Source organism: Cyprinus carpio, chromosome B6, assembly GCF_018340385.1.
Source record: "Cyprinus carpio isolate SPL01 chromosome B6, ASM1834038v1, whole genome shotgun sequence".
Classification (NCBI taxonomy): Eukaryota; Metazoa; Chordata; class Actinopteri; order Cypriniformes; family Cyprinidae; genus Cyprinus; species Cyprinus carpio.
The window spans coordinates 21060764-21083808 of NC_056602.1; the positions used below are offsets into that span (position 1 = coordinate 21060764).

General features: G+C 37.1%; 3 protein-coding genes across 9 annotated transcripts in view; 2 read left to right on the forward strand and 1 right to left on the reverse strand.

Moving 5' to 3' along the window:
- The first annotated feature begins 1354 nt into the window (after nt 1–1354).
- Nucleotides 1355–5493, forward strand: krt18b (keratin 18b). The gene is made up of 7 exons (XM_019079057.2): nt 1355–1906; nt 3439–3521; nt 3714–3870; nt 4266–4430; nt 4516–4641; nt 4734–4954; nt 5040–5493. The coding sequence occupies exons 1-7, from the start codon at nt 1469–1471 to the stop codon at nt 5062–5064; spliced, it is 1215 nt and encodes a 404-aa protein (XP_018934602.1). The 5' UTR covers nt 1355–1468; the 3' UTR covers nt 5065–5493.
- A 2366-nt stretch (nt 5494–7859) lies between these two features.
- LOC109061974 (fidgetin-like protein 2) lies at nt 7860–12490 on the forward strand. Of its 2 annotated transcripts, XM_019079058.2 has the most exons (3): nt 7860–8015; nt 8345–8445; nt 10404–12490. In XM_019079058.2, exon 3 carries the CDS (start codon nt 10412–10414, stop codon nt 11246–11248), a length of 837 nt encoding a protein of 278 aa, XP_018934603.1. In that variant the 5' UTR covers nt 7860–8015; nt 8345–8445; nt 10404–10411; the 3' UTR covers nt 11249–12490. The 2 variants fall into 2 exon arrangements, with proteins under 2 accessions (XP_018934603.1, XP_018934604.1); XM_019079059.2 differs by lacking the exon at nt 8345–8445 and having other exon boundaries at nt 7869–8015.
- Nucleotides 12491–20367: 7877 nt separating this feature from the next.
- scn8ab (sodium channel, voltage gated, type VIII, alpha subunit b) overlaps nt 20368–23045 on the reverse strand; it is a 52665-nt gene continuing 49987 nt past the window's right edge. For all 6 annotated transcript variants that reach the window (XM_042726177.1, XM_042726180.1, XM_042726179.1 and 3 more), the window contains 2 exons: nt 22430–22700; nt 20368–22312 (listed from right to left, as the gene is read on the reverse strand). In XM_042726177.1, coding sequence (XP_042582111.1) covers nt 21156–22312; nt 22430–22700 — 1428 coding nt within the window. In that variant the 3' untranslated portion in view covers nt 20368–21155. The remainder of the gene's footprint in view (nt 22313–22429; nt 22701–23045) is intronic.

Genomic DNA, 23045 nt, shown 5'->3' on the forward strand with positions numbered 1-23045 from the left:
CAGAAAGAATAATTTTAGATAATTATTCTTTCTGATAATTTTTTTATTAGAAAGAAAGAGACAGAGAGAGAGAAAGAAAGAAAGAAAGAAAGAAAGAAAGAAAGAAAGAAAGAAAGAAAAAGAAAAAGATCAGCTTTCAAAACCCCTTTGTGCAAACTCCTCATGTTTCTTTTACCTCCTGGGTGTGTTAGGCCTCTGGGTGTCCTGTTCTTTGGATCACAGGTATTTCAAAGCAACATCTTTATTGTAACAATTATCTACATATTATTGTTTTTTTGCCATTCTCGGATATCAAAACCTGTGACATTAAAGCTGGGTTCACACTGCCAAGTTTTTAATAGTCCTTTATAATGCCAGACTCTTCAATATGATCCCAGTCAAAGCTTGCACAAAATCAACAATACTTTATGTTGGACTGTACAATTCCCATCTCAGTCAAGACTATGGATTTGCATAGGTTTCTCAAGGTTTTGTGCTACAACAAGAGAAACCATCAAGATAATACAATAATACAAGATATACAGTTTATACCTGGTAGAGGCAGAGGTTCACAATGTTCCAATTATTAAGACGTTATCTTGAGCTTTTGCATGTATCACCTTGTTTTTTTTATACAACTCTTTATTTATTCTGAGTGTTGAGTCTTTATCAATGTTTTATTTTTCCACATATTTGGACAGTTATATAATTCTGAGCAAGACCTTAAAAGGTCAAAAACAAGTGAGACGATTTGTAACACTGCAGTTTGCAAAAACATTGCAGTGAATAAACGTTTAGATGCCTTAAAGGGATAGTTCAGCCAAAAATAAAAATTATCATTCTCCAAAGTTCCTTTTTTTTTCTTGTGGAACATTAAGATATTTAAAAAAAAAAAAAAAATAGTACAGTATGGTACTTGAAATATCATTAAGGATCTAAAGTTGTTTTTTTTTAAGTTTAAATCTAGTTCACATGTGGTCTTGGGAAATGCACACATAGGTGTAACCTGTCCCAAAGGTGCTTGATCCAAATCATAAACCATTATTTTCTTTCTCAGCCTCTATTCTTCTTAGTTAGACTTGTTATTTAAGCTTTCACTAAAGTACTGTGGGACTGAAAGCACATAATGAGCCTGAGCTCAGGGCTGTATCTCGTTGCAGTACGTATATGTGGCCAGATGAGCTCAAGGATTGGGTTCAGATAGAAGGAGGCAGAGGGGTGATTTTGAGGCAGAAAAGGAGGGAGAAAGGATGTGGGAAGGGCGTAAGAGATCACTGAAAAAAAGTTAGGGAAAAAACGGACAATGTGGGCAGGGTCTTAGCTGGTCAGTGTGCATGTGTGTCTGAATCAGAGAGAGAAAAGGAGGAACAGAAAGAGTTTGGTGGGGGTATAAAAGCAGCACAGTTCTCTTCCTGTAGCTCTCAACAGCTGATGTCCCTCAGCATACACTCATTCTCTCGTTCAGTCAGTACTTCCTTCCTCCACCAACATGAGCTTCTACGCACCTCAGGCCTCTCACATCTCTTTTACCCGCTCTATGCCAGTACACCGTGCTGCTAGCACGTATGGCGGGGCAGGTGGATATGGCACCAGGATCTCATCTGGCTCTTCCATGTCTCTCCGTTCTGCTCCTAGAAGTGGGGGCATATCTTCCTCCACAGCCTTCAAGGTGAGCTCATCCGGCATGGGTGCTGGTGCAGCGGGGTCCCTGGCAGGCGCTGCCTCTACAGGGTCCATCCTGGGCAACGAAAAAGGCCAGATGCAGAATTTGAACGACCGTTTGGCCGCTTACCTGGAAACGGTGCGCCGGCTGGAGCAGGAGAACAGCAAACTGGAGGTGCAGATCAGAGAGGCCCTGGAGAAAGGTGGACCAGAAACACATGACTACAGCAAGTACAATGCAATCCTGGATGACCTGAGGAGGAAGGTGAGAGACATTGTTGGGTTTAAATGCTTTGTCTAAGTGTGTGTTTTCCTTTTGGTGGGGGTTCAATATGCAAAAGGATGCATTTGAAAGATTGCGAGAGCATCCAGTTATTTATGTTAGGAGGAGGAGATACCAGATGTTTTGAATTACAGTAATCAAACTGAAATGAAGAAGCAAAACCAAGAATTAAAGTTTCACACAAATAGAAAAGAGCAATTTTATGTATTAATTTCAACAGAAAAATTTACAGTATAATAAATTATATTATATTTTATATTATATTATATAAATTTGAATAAAATGCATTTACAACATAAAACAATTTTTTTTAGGTCAACCCTTTTTTCCAGTTTGTGTTCTGGATATTAAACTCATGAAAACCATGTTTACTTAAACTTTACTAAAACTTTTTTTGTGTGTGTGTGTGTGTCCTTCTTTGTCACCAAAACCTGAGCCTTTTTTATGATCAGATTTCCGCACATCTCAATGGAGGGTGTGGCACACGCCCTGTTCCCTCTCTCCTCTTTCTTTTGTGCTTCTTTTGCTTTTCTCTAGGCCTATATGCATTCTGATTATGACTGAGGGAATTCTTCAAAACCCTTCACATTTGGTTTTAAAATCTGTGCAACCATGACAACGGTCAAGACAAACAGAACATTCACAATCATTTCTAAAGCATTAGAAGAATGTTTGACCGACTACAGCCAGCTGAAACTTCCTACAGAGTCTCTGACAAGAGTCATAATGCAAAACAGATGTGGGATAAGCAATCGCACACATGCACCCACACAATGGCACTCTCTCACACACAACAAGAATGCAAAAGAAGAGCTCCATCATTTATAGCAGATGTGGTTGAGTCGTTAACATTTATTGTTCCAAAATGTCATCTTTGCTTTAATTCTCATTGTAAAACTACAAAGTACAAAACTAAGCTAATAAAAAAGATTCTAAACTATTCTAAAAGAATGCTAACATATTTTTTATTTAGGAAAATTTCAGACAGCCAGGTCTAATAAGCAGAAGCACATGATAATGTGTACCGGCTTCCGCTTTCACCAGTGCAGGATGAGGCACACAGACAAATTTAGTAAGAGTATTATTTGATCATTACTTCCATTCAAATGTTCTGCACTACACACTAAGATAATACAGTATATTTACAGATATACACATATTCTCTATCATACAGGACATCAAATATAACAATAATCCAAAAATAGCCTGTCAAAATCAAAAAACATCTCTTTTGTCTCATATTTTATAGTCTTGTTCAGTCAGATAATTTCATACTCCAATATTTTGTTAGTTTCATAAGTTAATACAAAGTATAATTCAAAATCTGGTTATACGTAATTAGTTGATTAGATAAGAACATACGTCTGAACCGCATTCCAAGAATGCTGTAATTAAAACCATCTGACAAATCATATCTTTTGTAGAGTTACTACAGGGGGGCGGGGGGAGAGGTGCTGAATTGATGTCAAAAACAGGTTTTGTTTTGTGAAATATGTGCTCTGTTTTGACTGTAGGTGTTTGATGCCACTTTGGACAATGCTCGTCTTGTTCTGCAGATTGACAACGCTCGTCTGGCTGCGGATGACTTTAGAGTCAAGTCAGTTTTCATTATTGCACCACACAACTTAAAAATACATCTTGTAACTTGGTATCAAAGAACATGCTTCTGAAAATGTGCCCATTTTTAGAATCACAAAATAGACATGCCAGAAACCTTCAGAGGACTGTTGACATGCACACAGAAACATTTAAGCGCATTACTTGAAAGACTATTTTGTGTGTGTTTTAGGTTTGAGAATGAGATGGCCATCAGGCAGTCCGTGGAAGGAGATATTGCAGGTCTGAAGAAGGTCATTGATGACACCAACGTTGGTCGCCTGAATGTGGAGGGTGAAATTGAGTCCTTGAAAGAAGAGCTTGTTTTCCTCAAGAAAAACCATGAAAATGTAAACAACCATTGCATAAGAGCCACTTAACACTAGTTGCATGAGATTCACACACAGAATGAAATTCTCACATCTCTGAAAAAGCTTAAGGACTCCATGATATTTGATGAGCACAGTGTTCTTTCTTGTGTTGATGTAATATCTTATTGAAGTAGAAATTTGGAAAAAATGTTCAGTGTATGTTAGCATATAGATGGATTTATGGCAGACATAAGGTGCTGCAGCAATATGGCTGCTGGTGTGTGTGTGTGTGTGTGTGTTCACTGCTGTGTGTGTGCACTTGGATGGTTTAAATGCAGAGTACACCATACTTGGTCACACATCACTTCACTTCAAACATTAATAAGAGATCTTTTCATACTCTAAATGATTTTCTTTATGTTCAACTTTGACAGGAAGTTGGGGAGCTGCGAAACCAGATTGCCCAATCAGGTGTTCAGGTGGACATTGATGCACCGAAAGGGCAAGATATGTCTCAAGTAATGGAAGACATGAGGGCTAACTATGAAAAACTGGCACTTAAAAATGCAGAGGAACTCAAAATGTGGCACGAATCCCAGGTACAGAACTGCTGACCACCACATAACAATAATTTTGCTTTAACTGAACTCCCCCAAGCAAATCTAACCAACTCTTTCTCTTCAGATATCAGACGTTCAGGTGCAGGTGGCTCAGAACACAGAAGCATTACAAGGTGCACAGATGGAGATGAATGACCTACGGCGACAGATTCAAACGCTAGAAATAGAGCTAACATCCCAACAAAGCCTGGTAACGTGCACATGCACACCATATTATGAAAGTGTAAGATTGTTGCATTTTTAATAAAATTCAAAGTTTATGATGAAACTGTCTTTTTAAAGAAAGCGTCGCTTGAGGACACACTACGGAACACAGAGCTACGTTCAAACGCAGAGGTGGAGAAGTACAACACCATCATACTGCAGTTTGAAGCTGAGCTGGGACAGCTGAGGTCAAATATCACAGAGCAGGGTCAGGAATATGAAGCCCTGCTTAATATGAAGATGAAACTAGAAGCAGAGATCAACACTTACAAGAAACTTCTAGATGGGGGAGACTTAAAGTAAGAGATCAAATATAACTTTAGTTGTTGTATTTTATAGTGCATCATATATATTTACTGAGTCTACTTTCTTTTTGTTGTTTAGGCTCCAGGATGCACTTGATGGCTGAGAGTAATATTACAGACAGCGATCTTGAAGAGCAGACCACAAAACAAACATACATTTTAGATAGCATGCACACGGAAACCTTTGGTGAATCTTCATCATTTAAAAGTGCCCTTCTACTTTATCTAGACTACAATTTATATAGCAGGACACAACAATTTCAACATGATGTCATTTACAGGGTAATTGCTTTCTGTCAACAAAGCCTGTTCCACCCTACACTCTGACTTTGCACAGATGTGCAAGTTACAGAACAACAAAGGCAGCTTTTAGAACATCAATTGTGTATTATGAGTCTTTATAATACATAATTCCATGTCATTGCACAAATTATACAGTATGCTCAACTATTACAATGATATGTGAAGAGAAATGTGAACCTCTCTACTGAGTCAAAGCAATAATGAAATAAAAACATGCTTTCTAAGTAAAATTTGGAGACAACCAAAAACAAACAAAAATCAAAAATCATTTACATACTATTATTCCCTCTCTAAAAATGAAAAAATCATAGTAAACACATTATTAAGCTAGATGTTTGAAAAGTTAATAAAAGCAAAGTTTCATTTTAGTGTACCTACTGCTCGTAAGTCTCTAGGCAGGACAAAATTATTGTACACATATTTTCAAATAAACTAGGTGATTGTTTTTTTTAAGGCACAACTTCAGTCCTATATTTAGCAGTACAATTACTCCAGTTTGCTTTACAGGATTGATCAATTTAATATTTGATTTTAATGTTATAAATATGAAATATAAAATATGTCAGCTGTTGGATGAACATTAAGGCAGGATACAAAAAGCAGACATTTGATTCAATTGAAATGATAGGTACAAATGTTTTGCTTGCAAATCTAACTTCTGCTTACAAGATACACAAGCTTGTTACAGCATTTAATGTTAGCTGTTTGAAGAGCTGTGAAGGACAATCTGGTTCCACTCCATTAAAAACATATTACTACAAATCCATATGAATTCTAGTCTATCAAACATTTAATTTTATCAATAAAAAAATTAAACCGTATTAGTAAAGGATATCATGCTATGTGCTAATTTTCCTAAGACAATGAAGCATAGATAAATCTGGAAAAGCTGGGATTTGTTTACTTGACTTCCGCACAGTGAGCTAATGCCATGACAGCTAATTAGCTTGCTAAAGATCCATTGCTTGGGCACTGTAAGCCTCCAACTAATCAGATTAGCAGCAAAGCTTAGGTGGACTGATTTTGAGCTCCAAACCAGTTTCAGATCATGTGAATTGCTATAAAAGTACCATTTCTAATTCTAATAAACAAGATCATTTTTAGATGACAGTCCCTAAAGAAAAATAACTCTGGCTCCACAAAGCAAGGTATTTTGAAATCTAATATCACACATAATAGTCATTTACATTGGGACTAATTCTTTTTTTACAAACGACATTTTTTGTAACCCATTCTGACACACTCTAAACATTCGGAAAGTAAACACTATGTTACAGCAACAACTATGAGTGTTTAAACTATGAGATTTTTGGGACACATTTTTGGGATGCAAACTGATACCTGGTGAATCACTGAAAATATAGGCTGTTAACTGACATTTTGATGGCTGACGGCATATTATCAAAACATTATTTTACCTGCAGTAAAGCTGTTAGCGTTCCCATTCATCTCAATGGCAGTAGCTAGTGCAAGGATGCGACCTAGAGGCTGCCATTTCTGATACAGGAACATTTTTCATGTGACCGATCACCTGTCAAAGGCAATTGGGAATTGGGAAATTGGGGAAAATGTGAGTGTTTTGGAACAAACTTTTTTTTTAATCTGAGTACATCTCCTGGACAGGAACAATTCTGCACAACCTAATATTGCTATAAATTTGTCATACTGATATACAGAGTAGCAGGTTTTTGTTTTTTTTTAAAAGAAAAGAAAAGAAAGAAAGTACATATGGGATCATTTGTTTAATTAATGTAACAAAGAAGTTCTTTTTTTTTTTTTTTTTTTTTCAAGCGGTCCAGTGAAGGAAATGACATGAATGACATCCTATTTCACTGCTTTGGTTTGTAGGGTAATTAAAGTGTTCCAAAAAAAAAAAAAAAAAAAAAAAAATTCTAAACCTTCCATATTATGAGCTTTTCTAATATGAGTTTGCAAAAACATTTCTACAGCTGAAAATTTCACGGTAATTAAGAGTAATATCCCTTTACCCAGAGTGCCTGCTGCTGGTCATCAAGTCTCTCTTCTGACTGACCTAACGGCTGTTCAAACATACACAATGACATGCACAAATGTTACCAGACCAACAGGAGTCACATTCACATATGCCAAAACTACGAAACTTTTGCAAATAAATAAATAAATAAATAAAAGGTAAAGAATGCAAACGGATTCATTATTGAATATATGAAGGCATTTTGGATGAGGGGAATGGAAAACTTCTCCAGTGCTCATTTATGTGGAAGAATTCCTCTCTTCACATTCCAGGGATCTTCAACACTCCAGCAGTTGTAGTATTACAGCCTACAGCACCCTCAGCTGTTTACTTGATAGAAGTTATATTTTGCATCCAGATCATTTTTATCTCCACAAACATTGCCCCCAAATAAACAACAGAAACACAGATATAAACAATTTTTATATATGTCATTGCATTAGACTAATACAAATGCCAACTGTGTGCATGAAACTGTTACTAAACCCTGTTATTTAACAGTAAAATATCCTCAAGCTCTCTCTCCCTCTTTCTCTCTCTGCTTAAATACTTTCAGCAAAAAAGGGAGGGCAGGGGGAGGGGAGGATTTGGGTGGGGGAGGGGCTGTTGTCACAGGGAACAGAGGGAGGTAGTGCAGAGTTGGATAGAAGAAAAAAAGAAGAGGCAAGAGACAAAAAAAGACTGTGAGGGCCATGGCAGCATAAAGCTTGGAATTTACTTAACTGCTACAATGCAATGAAGACTGAAGGAGAGGGACTGGTATGTTTCTAATTACATGTGAAATACCATGACAGTATTTATCAGTTTATATTTTAAAATCACTCTGTCTTCATCTCTGCCTCTCATGAACTATTTAAATCCAAGTTAATAGCTTTTGTATGTGATGCTAAAGTTTGCATGTTAAAGAGAATGAGAGGAGAAAAATCCTTTTGGTTGCACATGCATTTTCGATTTAAACATCATAATGTCACATTTACTTTTTATTCCTATTGGTTTGTGTGGTTAGTGTTGGTATGTGAAATTTTATAATGGTGAAATGTTTATTTTAAGAAAGTGCAAGGTGGAGTAATTATTTAACTTTCTTTCAGGTATCTGTGTTTATGAGCTATGGTGGAAAGATTTTTGCACACCAATAGCATATACAATCGAAAATAACACGCTGATACAGAATTTCGGTTAAAACAGCATGGTGAGTTAATGCACATGCATTATTATAAGATGTGTGTAAATTTTGGATATGATTCTGCTGGAAATTGTGTTCATCAGTATCCAGAGAGAGTAATGACTTTACCAGCTGTTTCTTTGCTCTCATCTCATGAGCCTTTTCACAATCGGGAGAATAAGAAGTTACGGATAAAAAATACTTTATATTTTGTTTATATTTAAATTTGGAAAAAATCACCTTTAAAAATCACCAAAGAACATTTGTAATTCAAAGAATTATGCAATATTATGAGTAACTGATTTAGCATTGCAGATCTTTGGCTATGTGTTAAAAAAAGTCTTCTTATTATGTACAACCTGAAGTGTGTGTGTGTGTGTGTGTGTGTGTGTGTGTGTGTGTGTGTGTGTGTGTGTGTGTGTGTGTGTGTGTGTGTGTGTGTGTGTGTGTGTAGAGGATGTGCTTTGTAAATAGATCCCAGGCTGAATTCTTAGCATTCCGGGTGCAGCCATATTTATGGACAGGGTCCTGTCTCTTCGGTGGAAGTTTTAAGAAGTGTGTGAATTGGAGGGAAGCACCATAAAGACATAAATACAAAGATAAAGCAGATTCATGTATAGAAACAGGCATTTCAATGGTTTTCAACATTAGATATGATTAAATGAACAAGAGTGTTTGTGTATAGCAAGGATTTGTTGGGATTAGCAAGGAATCTGAGCTCTCTAGAACCCTGGTGAATAATGTTCATTTATATTTGTTTAAAATGAATGCTCTAAAACTCTTAGTGTGCTGTCAGTCTCCTACCCTCCCTAGAACTTTGTTCTAATCTGTTGATTCTAATCTGCCTTCATCTTCCAGAAGGCATGTGAAAAAAGAACTGATTTACACACAAAAATATATAAATATAACTGTTTGTAAATCCAGCATTCAATCACTCATTTAATTTGTACTACAATCATTGAAATGTGTGAGGATGATGAGTGCAACATTACTGAGATTGCATTAGCACAGATTAAGATGTGAAGAATAGATCACATCTTGTCCAGATTACTAAACTGTTCCATATGGTGAATTCTTGCTATAGTCCAGTTGTGAAGTTGAAGGGGTTTCGCCTCCAACACTAAAATCACATGATGTTGCTATTATTTTCTATTCATGGTGGTGAAACAATGCACAAGATAGCTAAAGGAGGTATTTAAATGGTCGGTTTACTTAGAAATTAAAATTCTGTCATTTATTTAGTGAATGTTTGAACAATGAATCATTTTTGATTAAGCTGTCACTTTAAATAGCTATCTTGTGTATTATTTCTTAATGATAACTAAAAAGTAGTAGTAAAATGGTCAGGTTTTTTTTTTTTTTTACATTGTTCTTCAACAAGGAATAAATAGTATTAGTAACATGCAGAATTTTCTAATTATTCATTTTTGGATGAACTCTCCTTTTAAATAACTCCTCCAACTATCTTATTATTATTTTTTTTTAGAAATTAATAAAAAGAAAATTCAGAATTTAGAAATTAATAAAAAGAAAATTCAGAATTTCATTTTTGGGTATCCCTTTAAATAACTCCCCTATCCATCTCAACAATAAATAATATAGCTAGTAGTAACACCATGCTAAATTTTCTGAATTTTCTTTTTTTTTTTTTTTTTTTTTTTTTTTGAGTAAACTTTCCCTTTACATATTTTTGCATTATTTTTCAATTATGAATAAATGGGTAAAATCATGCAGAATTTTTATTTTTTGGTAAACTGTCCCTTTAAATACCTCCTTTCTATATCTTTTGAATAACTTCAAAAAAGTTTTAATTTTTTTGGTGATGTATCCCTTGTTTATTTCTCAACAAGGGGAAAAAAGTAACATCATGCAGAATTTTCTGGATTTCATATTTGTGTGAACTATCCCTTTAACACAGATCACATTAAATATTCTTTTAGCATACAGTATGTGAAAAACCTGTCTTTATTATTTTGGTTTTCCAGGTGTGGCAATGATGCAGTGGTCATCTGAGTGGGCAGAGCAACACTATGATGTCTCCTCCACCACATCACCTCCAGTTTACCCCAAGCCCCTCCCCTTTCCACAGCCCAGTCGCCCTGCATTCTCAGGCTACACTGATGACATTAGTGCCCTCAGTGCCTCTAGCTTGCTAAAACGCTATGCCGAAAGGTATTCCTTCAACTCGGCTTTACCAGAACATGGGAGTTTCCTAAGAAGTGAGCAGCACCAGGAGCCATGGCCTGGGGGGTACAGCACAGATGGGCCTCCTGGTTTAGACCCATTGAAGGGGAGCACAAGTGATCTCTCAGAACAGCAGTACAGTGGTGGTCCCACGTCTCAGGATTACCCATCATCCTACAGCAGCCAACACCTGCTCCCTAAACCATCCTATCTTCCATCGCCAGCGTTTGCCTTGCCGTCTGCATACCTGCCATCTGCACCAGGCTACGCTTATCCCCAGCAATGCGGTCTGAGTGCTAGTTACCCTCACATCACCCCTTCTCTGCTGCCCTCGGGTCTACACACCCCCACACCTCTTCACAGCAGCCCCACTGCTGCCGAACTCCCACGCAACAGGAAGTTTGGCTTCGACCAGTCCAAAACTGCCAGAGTGTCACCATACACAATCAGGGACAAGACCGAACGGCAGAACAGCGACAGTGGTAGGAATCTCAATGAAAGTTGTGGGACGGACCTCCAGAGCTACAGGCCTGATAGACTTTCCACTCAGTCCGATCTTGAGGCAGATTCTGTGGGTAAGACCAGTAATCTTCAGCCTCTGGAGACACGGCCTTATGGAGGCCCAGGACAGTACACATATCCCTGAGTCTACTAAATGTAGTCCAACGATCCTTTTTTATACATGTTTATAGCAATACTTGAACCTTACAAACATCAGGGCAAATATAATTATGGTATAAAACCGTTTACGGAGAAGATAGATGTCTCTCTTATGCACATTAGCATTAATTCTGACTGCAGCTTTAATGAGACCTGTAGCACAGATGCTCTTTTGTGTCCCTGAAATCACTCTTTCTTTTTTTTTATTCTCTTCCTTTCCTTTTACTCTCTCTCTCTCTATAATTATTTTGTGCAGTGAAGCACAATATGGTGGTAAGTAGTAATCCACTGCTTCAATCAATGAAATCCAAGCCAAAGAAAGACTGAATGAGAGGAATCGAAAAGAGAAGAGAAATATTTTTGTTTTAATACACAAAAATGAAGACTGTGTTGTAAGTCACAGCACACATATGAAAATTTCATATGTCATGTGTAATGTAAAGTTTTCATACATTTTGTTGGCGAGCATGTGGTAAGGTCATGGATGTTCTTCAACACTGAAATCATCTTATTTTAGGAATATAAGGTAAGGTTCCTCTATGAACTTTGAATGTAAAGTTGATTTCCCTCAGGAATTGTGAATGAAGCCATACTTAATGCTTATCTTATACAGTTTTTGAGTTTGACCGATGTTTTTGTCTTTTATTGTCTATTTAGTTTAGTTTCTTTGCCATGTCTTTCATTAAAATGATTTAAAAAAAAATTTATTTGTAATCTTACAGTATTTCAATGATAAAAATACAAAGCATATTTTTAAAGGACATATAATATATCTGGCTTCCACAGGGCTACTGCAAAAAGGCTAAAAGGCTCTTCGCAGTCTTTTCCACTATTCACCTATTGTGACGTTTACTATGGAAACCCACAGAGCTGTCCCAGCCCCCTGATTTGATGACTGGATGTGTTTTACTCTGACCCTTCTCTGTTTTAAATGAAGCTTGTGAAAGAATAGAGAGCTTTTGTTATGGTGGGACAAGTGGGACATACACTGAAATGTACAAACCGAAATGAAAATGACAGTCTAGTTAATATATGTTACTTTTACACTTACAAATGCAATATACTGGACAAAATCATATGATTTAATACATGTACAATATGATCTACCTCACTGTTACAATGCTGTATGTTCAGAGTGCGCAATTGTGTATTACATGTCAAAATGTCTACCTCAAGGAAAAAATACACAAAATAAAAACTATTGTACCAATAAACCATTTCCCCCCTCTCCTCTCTCTCTCTCTCTCTCTCTCTGTGTGTGTGTGTGTGTGTGTGTGTGTGTGTGTGTGTGTGTGTGTGTGTGTGTGTGTGTGTGTGTGTGTGTGTGTGTGTGTGTGTGTGTGTGTGTGTGTGTGTGTGAATTTGGCATAATAACTGATACATTGTCCTATGATAGGACTGTAAAGTTGTTTGTCAAATAACTTATTTATATTAATGTATTTTAAAATGTAATTTATTCCCGGGATGGCAAAGTTGGATTTTCAGCAGCCATTATTCTTTTTGTGGAAATCATGACAGAATTTTCAGAATTCTTTAATGAATAGAAATTTCAAAAGAATATCATTTTTCATAAAAAAAAAAAAAAAAAAAAAAAAAAAAAAAAAATTCATTAAAATGAAAAAAAAAAAAAAAAAAAAAAAAAAAAAAAAAAAATAAATAAATCATTAATATACAAAAAAAACAAAATATTTTGTTTATATATTTAAAAAAAAAATAATGTTTGCAGTCTTATTCAAATTATACACAGTGGTTTCATTAATCCACAATCTGTTTACGGCTTTTACAGGCTTTACAGTAAACAGTATTTATGCTTGACTATGCTTTAGCACTGTACTTCCATAAGGGCCAGATGCAAAGCTGGTGCCGTCAGGTCACCTTGTACCCTGTCCAGGATGACATTCACATATCATGGTCTTTAACTCGCAACAGAAATCACAATCTTATGGCTGTGCAGATGTATCTCTGTATAAGCTCTTTAATCATTTTTTTATCTTTCAAGGAAAAGGTCAAGGTGATTTTGTGTTCTTTTTCTTCTCTTTTTATATTTTTAATACCAATCCTTAGTGGAAGGACATTTTTATACACAGTTAGAATATTGTCAGTTACAAAACAGTACTGTATTATCATTTGTGTGTTGCCCTCTAGTGGCAAACCCATTCACCAAATATTTTTATACACCCTTAAACAATTCTTACTATAATTATTTTGAATAATTTTCACATTCTACTCATTCTGGATGTCCTTACCACTCTTAAATTAAATGCTAAACACAGATGCTGACTTTTGACTCTCCACTTCTTCCATATTGTGACCCCCCCACCCCCCACCCAAAACAGCTCCCTGCAGTCAATGTGCAGCAGAGTGTGACAGATGCTCTATTCTCTCCATCCTCCCCCACCTCCCAGTACACACAGCCCTCAGCGCTTAGTTTTTTCAGAAGTTTCAATACTGTCCTCGCCTCAGTGTGAGCCGTTTAATCTTAGACTGATGAATTGGGTCTTTCATCTTAGGGATCAAAATCGTTGTGCAGCCTAAAAGACCATTTTTGGGATTGGTTCTGGGTCTACACAGTGAACTGACTCATGTTTTATTTTTGTCTCTCACGCAAATTCTGATTTAGATCAATCCATATTGATAAGTGACAAAATCTTTCCATCTACAATTATTTTCTGAAAACATCTAAATCTTTCCTGGCACTTCATATACTCGCTTTTATATAACACGATTCAAAAATAATCTACCATGTATCCTTATACTACACAAACAGTAGCATAATTCACAAAGAAATGAAAATTCTGTTATTTACTCACCGTCTTTTCACTCCAATGCATTTTTTCCCAAAAGAAGATAAACATTTAAAGTTACCGTGTATCACCAAATGTTTCCCAAACCTTTCAATAAGGTTCAAACATCCTTTCATTGAAACAAATGATGATTTCACATATTCATGATCATTAATTGGGTGTGGTGCTGGGTAAAGAGCACCAAGAAACGTAATAAAGTGATTAAAAATAAAACTAGTCCCTAGTGGTTTGGTAAATGTTAGTTATTTAGTCTAATAAAGACATTTCACATCATAGTACAGTACCACAAAATGTAATGCCTATTATTTTAGGCAGTCTATGTCTCTCTCTCTTTTTTAACCACCAATTGAATGTAAGAATATGGACTTTTGTTTTTAGTGATCCTTTGTCTGGCTCACAGTTTAAAGGGATGGAGTGGAGGAATGCTGTTCAACAGTCAACACAGCCTTCAATTCATCATGATAAGAACACAGCAAGGGAACATACACAACCCCTTAATGACACCTAAAACAGAAACCTTAGGAAGTGTTTGTCAACACTCCTTACAAAGTCAGTGTTGCGTGAGCCCACCTACACCACAGAACAGTGATTCCCAAACTGGATCTCATCAGCATCTAGGGGGTACTTTTAGATTCTAATATGGTTTTCAATGTAACATTTCTCTAAGATGAGTAGTTTATCATTTTGCTTATCCTTATCTTAGGCACGTAGACTTTTAACACTATTGTCTTTAACTCTGCCTTTAACTAATAGTTATACATTTTTATATTTATTTATTTTTCGCAATAGTGAGAGCTTTGAAATGTCTTTCAGTTGTTTAGCAACAAGCAATCATTAACTGGACTCCTTTATTCAAGGGGTCATAAACTAGGAAATCAAAATTCCCTTGATGTTTTGACATATATTAAAACATCCCGTTTCGGAACTCAAAACTTTCTTGTTAGTCTAAAACATCTTATATTGAAGCCAGTCTGCCAAAACAACAGCTTCTGGAATGTAACATTCTATTACATAATAGTGTGGCTAAACCCCGCCTCCACAGAAGAAGATCAACCCTGTTTCTACATCGCTGCCTGTTTAGCCCCGCCCATCGATTCATGTAATGTATAAAGGGGCGTTCACACTGCACTTTTCATTCAATTAACTTCCATTCAAATCATGCGAATGCATCAGACTGGAAACACAAACTTGTGCGAAAAGTTTTGCATTTCACTGCATTCCAAAGTTCAAGCTTGGTGAATTCACATCATGTAAAACTGTGTGACCAACAGCAGATCAAAATGTCACAGCATGACCTCGTAGCTGAATTTAAAGAACATCAATTTAAAACTGCAGTGCTGCAGGAAAGTGTCGTAGATTGTATGATTTTACATTTTAGATATGTTATTACTTGTGTTGAATTCCAGTTTTTAAAAAGATGCTGCATAGTACTATTATGTCATATCAGATATTACAACCATTGCATCGTACGAAGGATTTTCGCATCTTATTATGAAAATCCAAAGCTGTTATCTGCTGAATATGTTGAAAAAAAAGTTTGTCAAAAGGCGGGATGAACCTGGGTCGATCGCATCAAAAAGCCAAAGTCACACACTTTACCATCTGCACCACTGGAACTGATTCATTTCAGCCACTGTTAGAGTGTTGATATACGTTATTTGCACAAAGTGTAACTAGACACTCCCTATGTTTTATTCCATAGTAAGCGCAATTCATGCAATACATTTAAACTGAGCTACTTAAGACCATCTCCGAACTTTCTACCACGACTCTGCTGTTCTTTAGCTGGTTCTTTCTGTATACGTTGATTTACAGATGTCCCGTCCAGTCAGCGGTGAGTAATCCCAAACCAATGGCGCTGTCTCAAACTATACCTACCTCTTCCGGTTTGTCTGATTTGTCGTTGTGTTTTCTGACTTATTTTGTTTTCGAATTTGTTATTGTGTTTTCTGAATTGTTGTTGTGTTTTCTGAATTGTTATTTTGTTTTTAGATTTGCATTTGCAATTTGTTATTTTGCTTTCAGAATTGTAATCTGTTTTGCACTTCTCAGCCACCGTAGAAATGGCCTACTCTACAGTGTATGTGCCTACTTCAATATTTTTTTTTTTTAATGCAAAAATGTTGATAACATTATAAGTGGACCTTATAATGACCAGTACAAATAAAAAACAAAGGCAGTTCATGACTCCTTTAAATATTCATGAACTTTGAACAGTCATATAAACATTCACAGGCTGTGTGTTTTTTTTTATTTTTATTTTTTTTTATTGCAAACAATTCAGAAATGATTCATGGGCTGTATGTCGTTTCAGCCTTTGAGGTAAAATGATGGAAAACACATTAACTGGAGTGAAGAAGAGGAGACAGCTTACCGTAACTAAAATGTCTGTTCTGGAGCAACGAGAAATATAAAGTCCAACTGATGCACATGAGCTAAACAAGCGGTTTTTAAAACAGATTTGTCTGTGTTCACACTGTGGCCATCCAGTCAATGTTATCGACACCGCAAATATGCAAATAAGAATGTTAACTAGTTTACGAGTATGAAAGTTACAAACCTAAATACTTAAAATCTTAACCAATGTTAAAGACTGAAACATAAAAAAACAACAACCCAGGGTTTAGTAGGTTAGCTATATGTGAAAAAAGTGCAAGTAATGTTCTTTTACCAAATTACATAATGTACATTGTTCAACATTATTAACAGAAGAAAGAAAAAACACTCGTACATTGTTCAATATTTTTAACAGAAGAAAGAAAAACAAACACTCAGGCATAACTGGAAGGCTGCTTTATTGTTTGGAAAAGGTTTCGTGCTCAAATGAAGACAATCTTTCACTGATTCTCACCAAGTCAAGTGGTTGTGCAACACATCCTCTCCTCTCCACAACATCAGTGGCAAGAGATAAGAACAACATTATGAACCAAAAACCACTTGAATTATTGTCAGCAAATGAAGGAAATAGCATCTCGGTCATGCTACAAAAGAATAGACAGTATTTATAGAAAAATAAAAGAAGTGGCTGAAAATTAACATAAGCTGAGCACAGAAGGCAAACTGTTTCTCTTTCTACAGACTCAACTTTTAAGAGATTCACTGAGTGACCAATGCACTCTATTTCCGGCCCCATGCTATTTGACAATCTCTGATGAAGTCAGGCTGATGCCAGTTAAGTTTTCCCTTTTTATTTTCTTTTTTTCTGCTTTTTGTATTTTTTTTTTTTTTTTTTTATTTTTTTTTTTTTTTTTTTTTTTTTTTTTTTTTTTTTTTTTTTTTTTTTTGCTTTTTAATAGATGTCACAGACATTCTTTAGTTCAGTTCTTTCTCCCAGTGCTCATTTGAAACAAGCTCCATTTGTTTAGGAGAATTTTATGCAACATCATCTACATTTTCGACAAACAAAATTGGCAGCAAAAGGCACCTTAAATAAACATACAAAGACAAGAAAAGCAATATAAAGCCTAACCAAACCTAAGACTGCAAATTGCATTGCTGTGTATCTAAAAGATGAAGAACAAGCTAAGCTTAACTCAAGCTGCATCACACGTTTAAAGTGACCAAACCGTCACACACGCTTCATCCCCTCCTCCCTACCCCCACACACGCACACACACTCGCTCTCAGACTTGGACTGAAAGATCATGGCATTTGGTGATTAGACCGGAAGATGAAAACAGGGTTTATGGGGGGAAACATGTGGCGTCCAGTGCATATGTACGTAGTATGTGAGTTGGAGATGGTAGGACGTATTCACACAGGGTGTAAATGAATTGCTGGTAGTGCATTCCCCTCCCAAAATTGGGCGACATAAGCCATAGCGAGCAGCCACTACATCACCGTGCATTGAAAGCTAGACCCGTGCACGCACACAGACAACTCTCTCAGAAACCCAGACGTCTCAAACACACACACAAGCATACACTGTGTGGGCCAGGTCAGAGTTTTGGTTGTTCACCTAACGTATTGCACGAAAGAAAGAAGAACGTGAGCATATGACAGCCAGTAGTGCTTTACCTCCACTCCAAGCAGAGGTTAACACAGAGGAGGACAGTGCTCTCATATCATATATACATACATATGTATATGTGTTCATATATGTACACATATGTACATATACATGTTTACATAGATACATATGTTGTATAGCTATATATATGGATTCCCCTCTTAAATGTGAAAAGTGTGTCAAAAAATCTACACCTTCTAACAAATATGTCACAGTCTACCTAGTGAGACCAGGGCAATGAGCGAAGCCATTCTATTAAGGTTATAATTATTTTTCAGTATTAGATTAATAGCAGTAATTTTTTAAAAGTATTTCTGTATTTACAAAAAACTATGCATGCCGTTAAAATAAAATTATATATTACATTATTTATAGTCTCTTAAAAAGTTCATTCGTAACTTTTCAGCATTTTGTGCTGCTTACAACATAGCCTATACAGTACAATATATTTTTAAATGAATTTTTCATTCATTTTTTTTTTTTTTTTAAATGATGGTATGATCTGTTATTGGTTATTTTTTTATTGTTGTCGTTTATACAGACAAGTCTGTGTGGCTGTTTAAATGAGAATGGTTGAGCTTTGCTGAGCAGAGTTTTTGTTTTGTTTTGTTTTGTTTTGTTTTGGTTCAGGTCAACACCCTCGCATGCAGCAACTGGACCATCAACACCAGATGAAGGGTAAGGGAAAACCGCTGACATCACTAAAAGAAACAAAAAAATGTAGTCGCTCTGATATGTGGAGCTGCCTGGCTCACAGTAAGCTGCTGTGGGACCAGTGCCGAATGGTTATTTGGCATTAGTGTAGTGGTGTACTGAAGAGAAACCAGGCTGACCAGGGGTTGAATAACTGCACATTTAAAAACCAAGGCCCTCCGTTGAACAGTGGTGAGAATTAGCAATATTCTCAGTCTGGATCTCATTTCATCATCAACTCCACAACAACACTTTTCCTGCTGTCTGAAAACTCTGAAGCTTGGCTCTGTGTCAGATAGCCCTACTCTTCTCTCTACATGAGAGTTCAATGTGGTGGGAGCGCTCCTGCTTTAGCTCCACCCCAGATTACAAACATTCTCTGGACCTAGTGGAGGCCCTTGACAATGACATCAGAGTCACATGATACACTGTGTTGTATCCTGAGAATAATGAAGAAAGTCAACAAGCATCAGTCTGTCTGAAAGTGTTAAGCAGGAGAGGATCACTCCACTCCGGAGACATTCCAGAGACTTCCAGACACAAATTGCACACACCAGATAATCAGACAAACAGCTGTGACTTCCCAGCCATCCAGCTGTCTCTCTCAAGTCCTGTCCTTTTGTCCTGGCTACAATCAAACCATTGTTGAAGATGTGATGGCTTCATACACATAAAAACGTCCGGCTGATCCTCGAGGGACAAACCGGGACGAGACTAGACGTAGACACACTACAAAATTCTTTAAAGAAATATAACATGTAAAAATCAAATTAAAAAATCTCTAAAAAATTCTATTTTTTCTAAAATGTAAAAAAAAGAAAAGAAAAAAAAATTGCCACTTTCTCAGAAACGATTATAGCTTATCTCATCTAACCCCTGATGAGGATTAAAAATGCCACCAACTTTCTACACCTCTAATAATGCCCAAACTTTTACCCCCACCCTCTTGCCCCTCCCTGGAGTCTGGACCCACCTACCATATGACCCGCAGCGCGGGCAGTGCTGTAGGTGAGGTAAGCGATATTGCTGCATACAAATACAATAAGAAGCTTTAGGAATTACAGTGTTATTTTGTATGATTTTTCTCCCGTCTCCATACACACACATTCCGACACATTTAGTTTTCCCATTCAGTATCTCCTGAGCAGCAAAAAATGGGATGTCCCTTGTATCCTTCCTCTCCAGTAATGTGCCACAATGCTAGTATTTGTTTCAATGTACGTAAGCCACTGATTAGTCACAGGCATTTTGCACCATCTGAAGCCAATCCCAAATTCTGTCCTAATGTTTGATAATCTGATTCATAATGTTAAGTAGAGGAGCCAAATTGGGTTTTCAAATTAAATTCGATATCTGGACGTAAATTTAGCCAGTGGACAGCCTAGAACATCGTCAAGCCACTGTGGTGATCTGTATTAGTGTTTTGAGGACTATGATTACTCATGCAAAATTTCTGATCAAAACATGCCATCATGCAAGTCATTTCTATGCATTGAACAAGCACAATAATTTATTATTCATTTGGAGCTGTGTATTGCCCCCCCCTATTTACCCCCCCCCTACCTGTGTGAAAGCCCATGTAGAAAAAGCCTAAAAAAGCCTTTTGATGCAGGTATAACAAAGTTATCATGACACAGTTACTGAGGGTGACATGGGCAGAATGTTAAATTCGTATTTTTCCTCCTGTTTTCTCCTTTTTGCAGCTCAAATAATGTAAAGACCATGTAAAATATATTCGATGCTAACAAACGCAAAGAGACCGTTGGAATCAGCCAGACTCTTGTTTTTGTTTCCCACTCATGTCTATCCTGCTCACTCTCACAGTAGTGTTGAGTTCTTACACGCATATGAAATGAAACAGAGCAGACTCCTTTGCTATCCGCTTCGGGAAGCTGATCCATTCATGAATAGCAGTGTTTGTTTTCTGCATGGAAAGTTCACCGACGCAGTTCAGAAGCATGGGATTCGATCCTAGTTCTCCCTTGGATTATCCATTCCTGCTCGGTGAAGAGTTCCATACTGAAGCGCAATATAGCCCTCTAAAATACACTTGATCAAGTATCGGTCTTTTAAATTCATATTTGATTCTGTTTAAATCGAGTCTTGATGCAACAGTGTCACACAGGAAGCTGATTATGTTTGGTTTAACTTGTAAGTGTCTTCAAGCTTTGAGGAAGCCCAACATTTTTCTTCGCCTCCATACACCAGTTACGTTTGTAAACAATTTTTTGTCGTGTTACTTCGGCTTTGTTTTTGAATTCCTCTTAAATGAAAGTAATCTGTACATCTGTATAGTTTGATTCAGGGTTTCCATTCACTTGAAATGACTTTTTGTTATAATATCGTCATGATCAATATCGCTGTCCACGAGTGTTACCGCAGCAGTCTTAACACTTGGATTCCCTGACGTCTTTTTGGTTTCGGCCCTTCTCCTTGCGGCCCTTGCCTTCATTGTTGTCATCCTCTTTCTCCTTCTCGGGCTTGGTTACACTGTCATAGGATGGCAGGGACGCAGTGGAAGGCGTGCCCTCTTTCTTCTCCTGATTGGTCCCTCCATTCTCCAGTTTGTTGTTGGCAGGCCTGCGTTTGCAGATGAAGCCTCTGCGTGCCAGGTGGGCTCGGTACGCCCTCTGAATGATGATGGCTGACACCTCCTCCTGCTTGCGCCGCAGCGTGGTAGTGATGGGCTCGTATGACACCTTAGAGGGATTCGCTGCCACAAAGCGCTCCTCCATTTGCTGTCGCATCATGTCCAGGTCGCCGCTGTCACCCAGCACACGCTTGGTAAAGGCGAACAGAATATCCAAGCAGTGAATGCGGTCGCCACTCACCATGGGCATGTCCATGGCTATCAGCTCGATGATGTTTGGCTTTGGCACACGGAGAGGATGTTCTAATGTATCTGCAAAGTCTGGCAGCTTGGCGAAGGTGATGAACTGCGACGCGTCTGGGTCGAACTTCTCCCAGATTTCATAGAAGGACTCAAAGTCGTCTTCGCACAGTGGATCAGCACTCTCCTCGGTGGCAACACTGAAGTTCTCCAAGATGATAGCGATGTACATGTTCACCACAATCAGGAAGGACACAATAATGTACATTACAAAGAAGAAGATTCCCACTGAGGGATTGCCACAGTTGCCCTTGACTGTGGTTCCTGGGTTCTCCTTATTGGGGTCACAGTCAGGCGGATAGTTCAAGATAGGAGCCAAGAGGCCATCCCATCCAGCTGATGTGGTGATCATGAATAGACAGATCATGCTGTTGCCAAAAGTTTCAAAGTTGTACATGTCATCAATTCCTACTTCTCGTTTCACATAGGCAAAATTAGACATGCCAAAGATGGAGAAGATGAACATGACTAGGAAAAGCAACAGGCCGATGTTGAACAGAGCAGGAAGTGACATCATCAAAGCGAACAATAATGTCCGGATGCCCTTGGCTCCTTTGATTAGACGCAGAATACGGCCAATTCGAGCCAGACGGATGACCCTGAACAAAGTTGGTGACACAAAGTACTTCTCAATGAGGTCTGCAAGGAACATACCTGAAAACCAAATTAAAGACAAATTACAAAACAGTTCAAAGCTGATAAAATGTGAAAGGACATGTCAAGAAAAATAACCAGTCTATTGATGAATTTACTTTTTGACACAACACTCACCCACAATGGACAGAATGACGACAACGCAGTCAAAGACGTTCCAACCATTGGTGAAATAGTAGTGTCGTAGAGCAAAGAGTTTCAAGACGAACTCGCCAGTGAAGGCTACAATGAATATGAAGTTTACCCAGTACAAAATGTTCTCTGTCTCTTCTGACTGATCATCAGTTTCCACCATCATGGTTACCATGTTAAGACAGATGAGGATCATTATGGAAATGTCAAAGGCCTGCTGAGTGACAAAGTCAAATACCATCCCCTGGATTTTGTTCTGTAAGAAAAGGAAAAGAAACAGGAATACAGAAGATACAGAGATAAACATGGAGGACTAGAAGTGTTTCTTGTTCTAAAATATGAAAAGTACATCAATAATACATCAAAAATGGACAAATATTTGAAATTGACAAAAACTGACATATTTAAAACATTTAAAACTAGAAACATTTTAATTAATTAAAACAAATGTAGTTAAATATAGCAAGAAAATAATAAATGAAAAAAACTATTTTGAAATCGACAAATAAACATTTGAAACCTTTTTTAATGTTTACAAATGTATTTAAATGTAACAACAAAAATAAATTGATAAATTATTTTTAAATGCAACTTTTTTGCA

Excerpts from the sequence above, each read along its gene's own strand:
- krt18b (XM_019079057.2), top strand. The coding sequence starts at position 1,469 with ATGAGCTTCTACGCACCTCAGGCCTCTCACATCTCTTTTACCCGCTCT. Across the intron at positions 3,522-3,713 it reads GCGGATGACTTTAGAGTCAA|GTTTGAGAATGAGATGGCCA; the intron begins GTCAGTTTTCAT and ends TGTGTGTTTTAG. Across the intron at positions 4,642-4,733 it reads TAACATCCCAACAAAGCCTG|AAAGCGTCGCTTGAGGACAC; the intron begins GTAACGTGCACA and ends GTCTTTTTAAAG.
- LOC109061974 (XM_019079058.2), top strand. The coding sequence starts at position 10,412 with ATGATGCAGTGGTCATCTGAGTGGGCAGAGCAACACTATGATGTCTCC.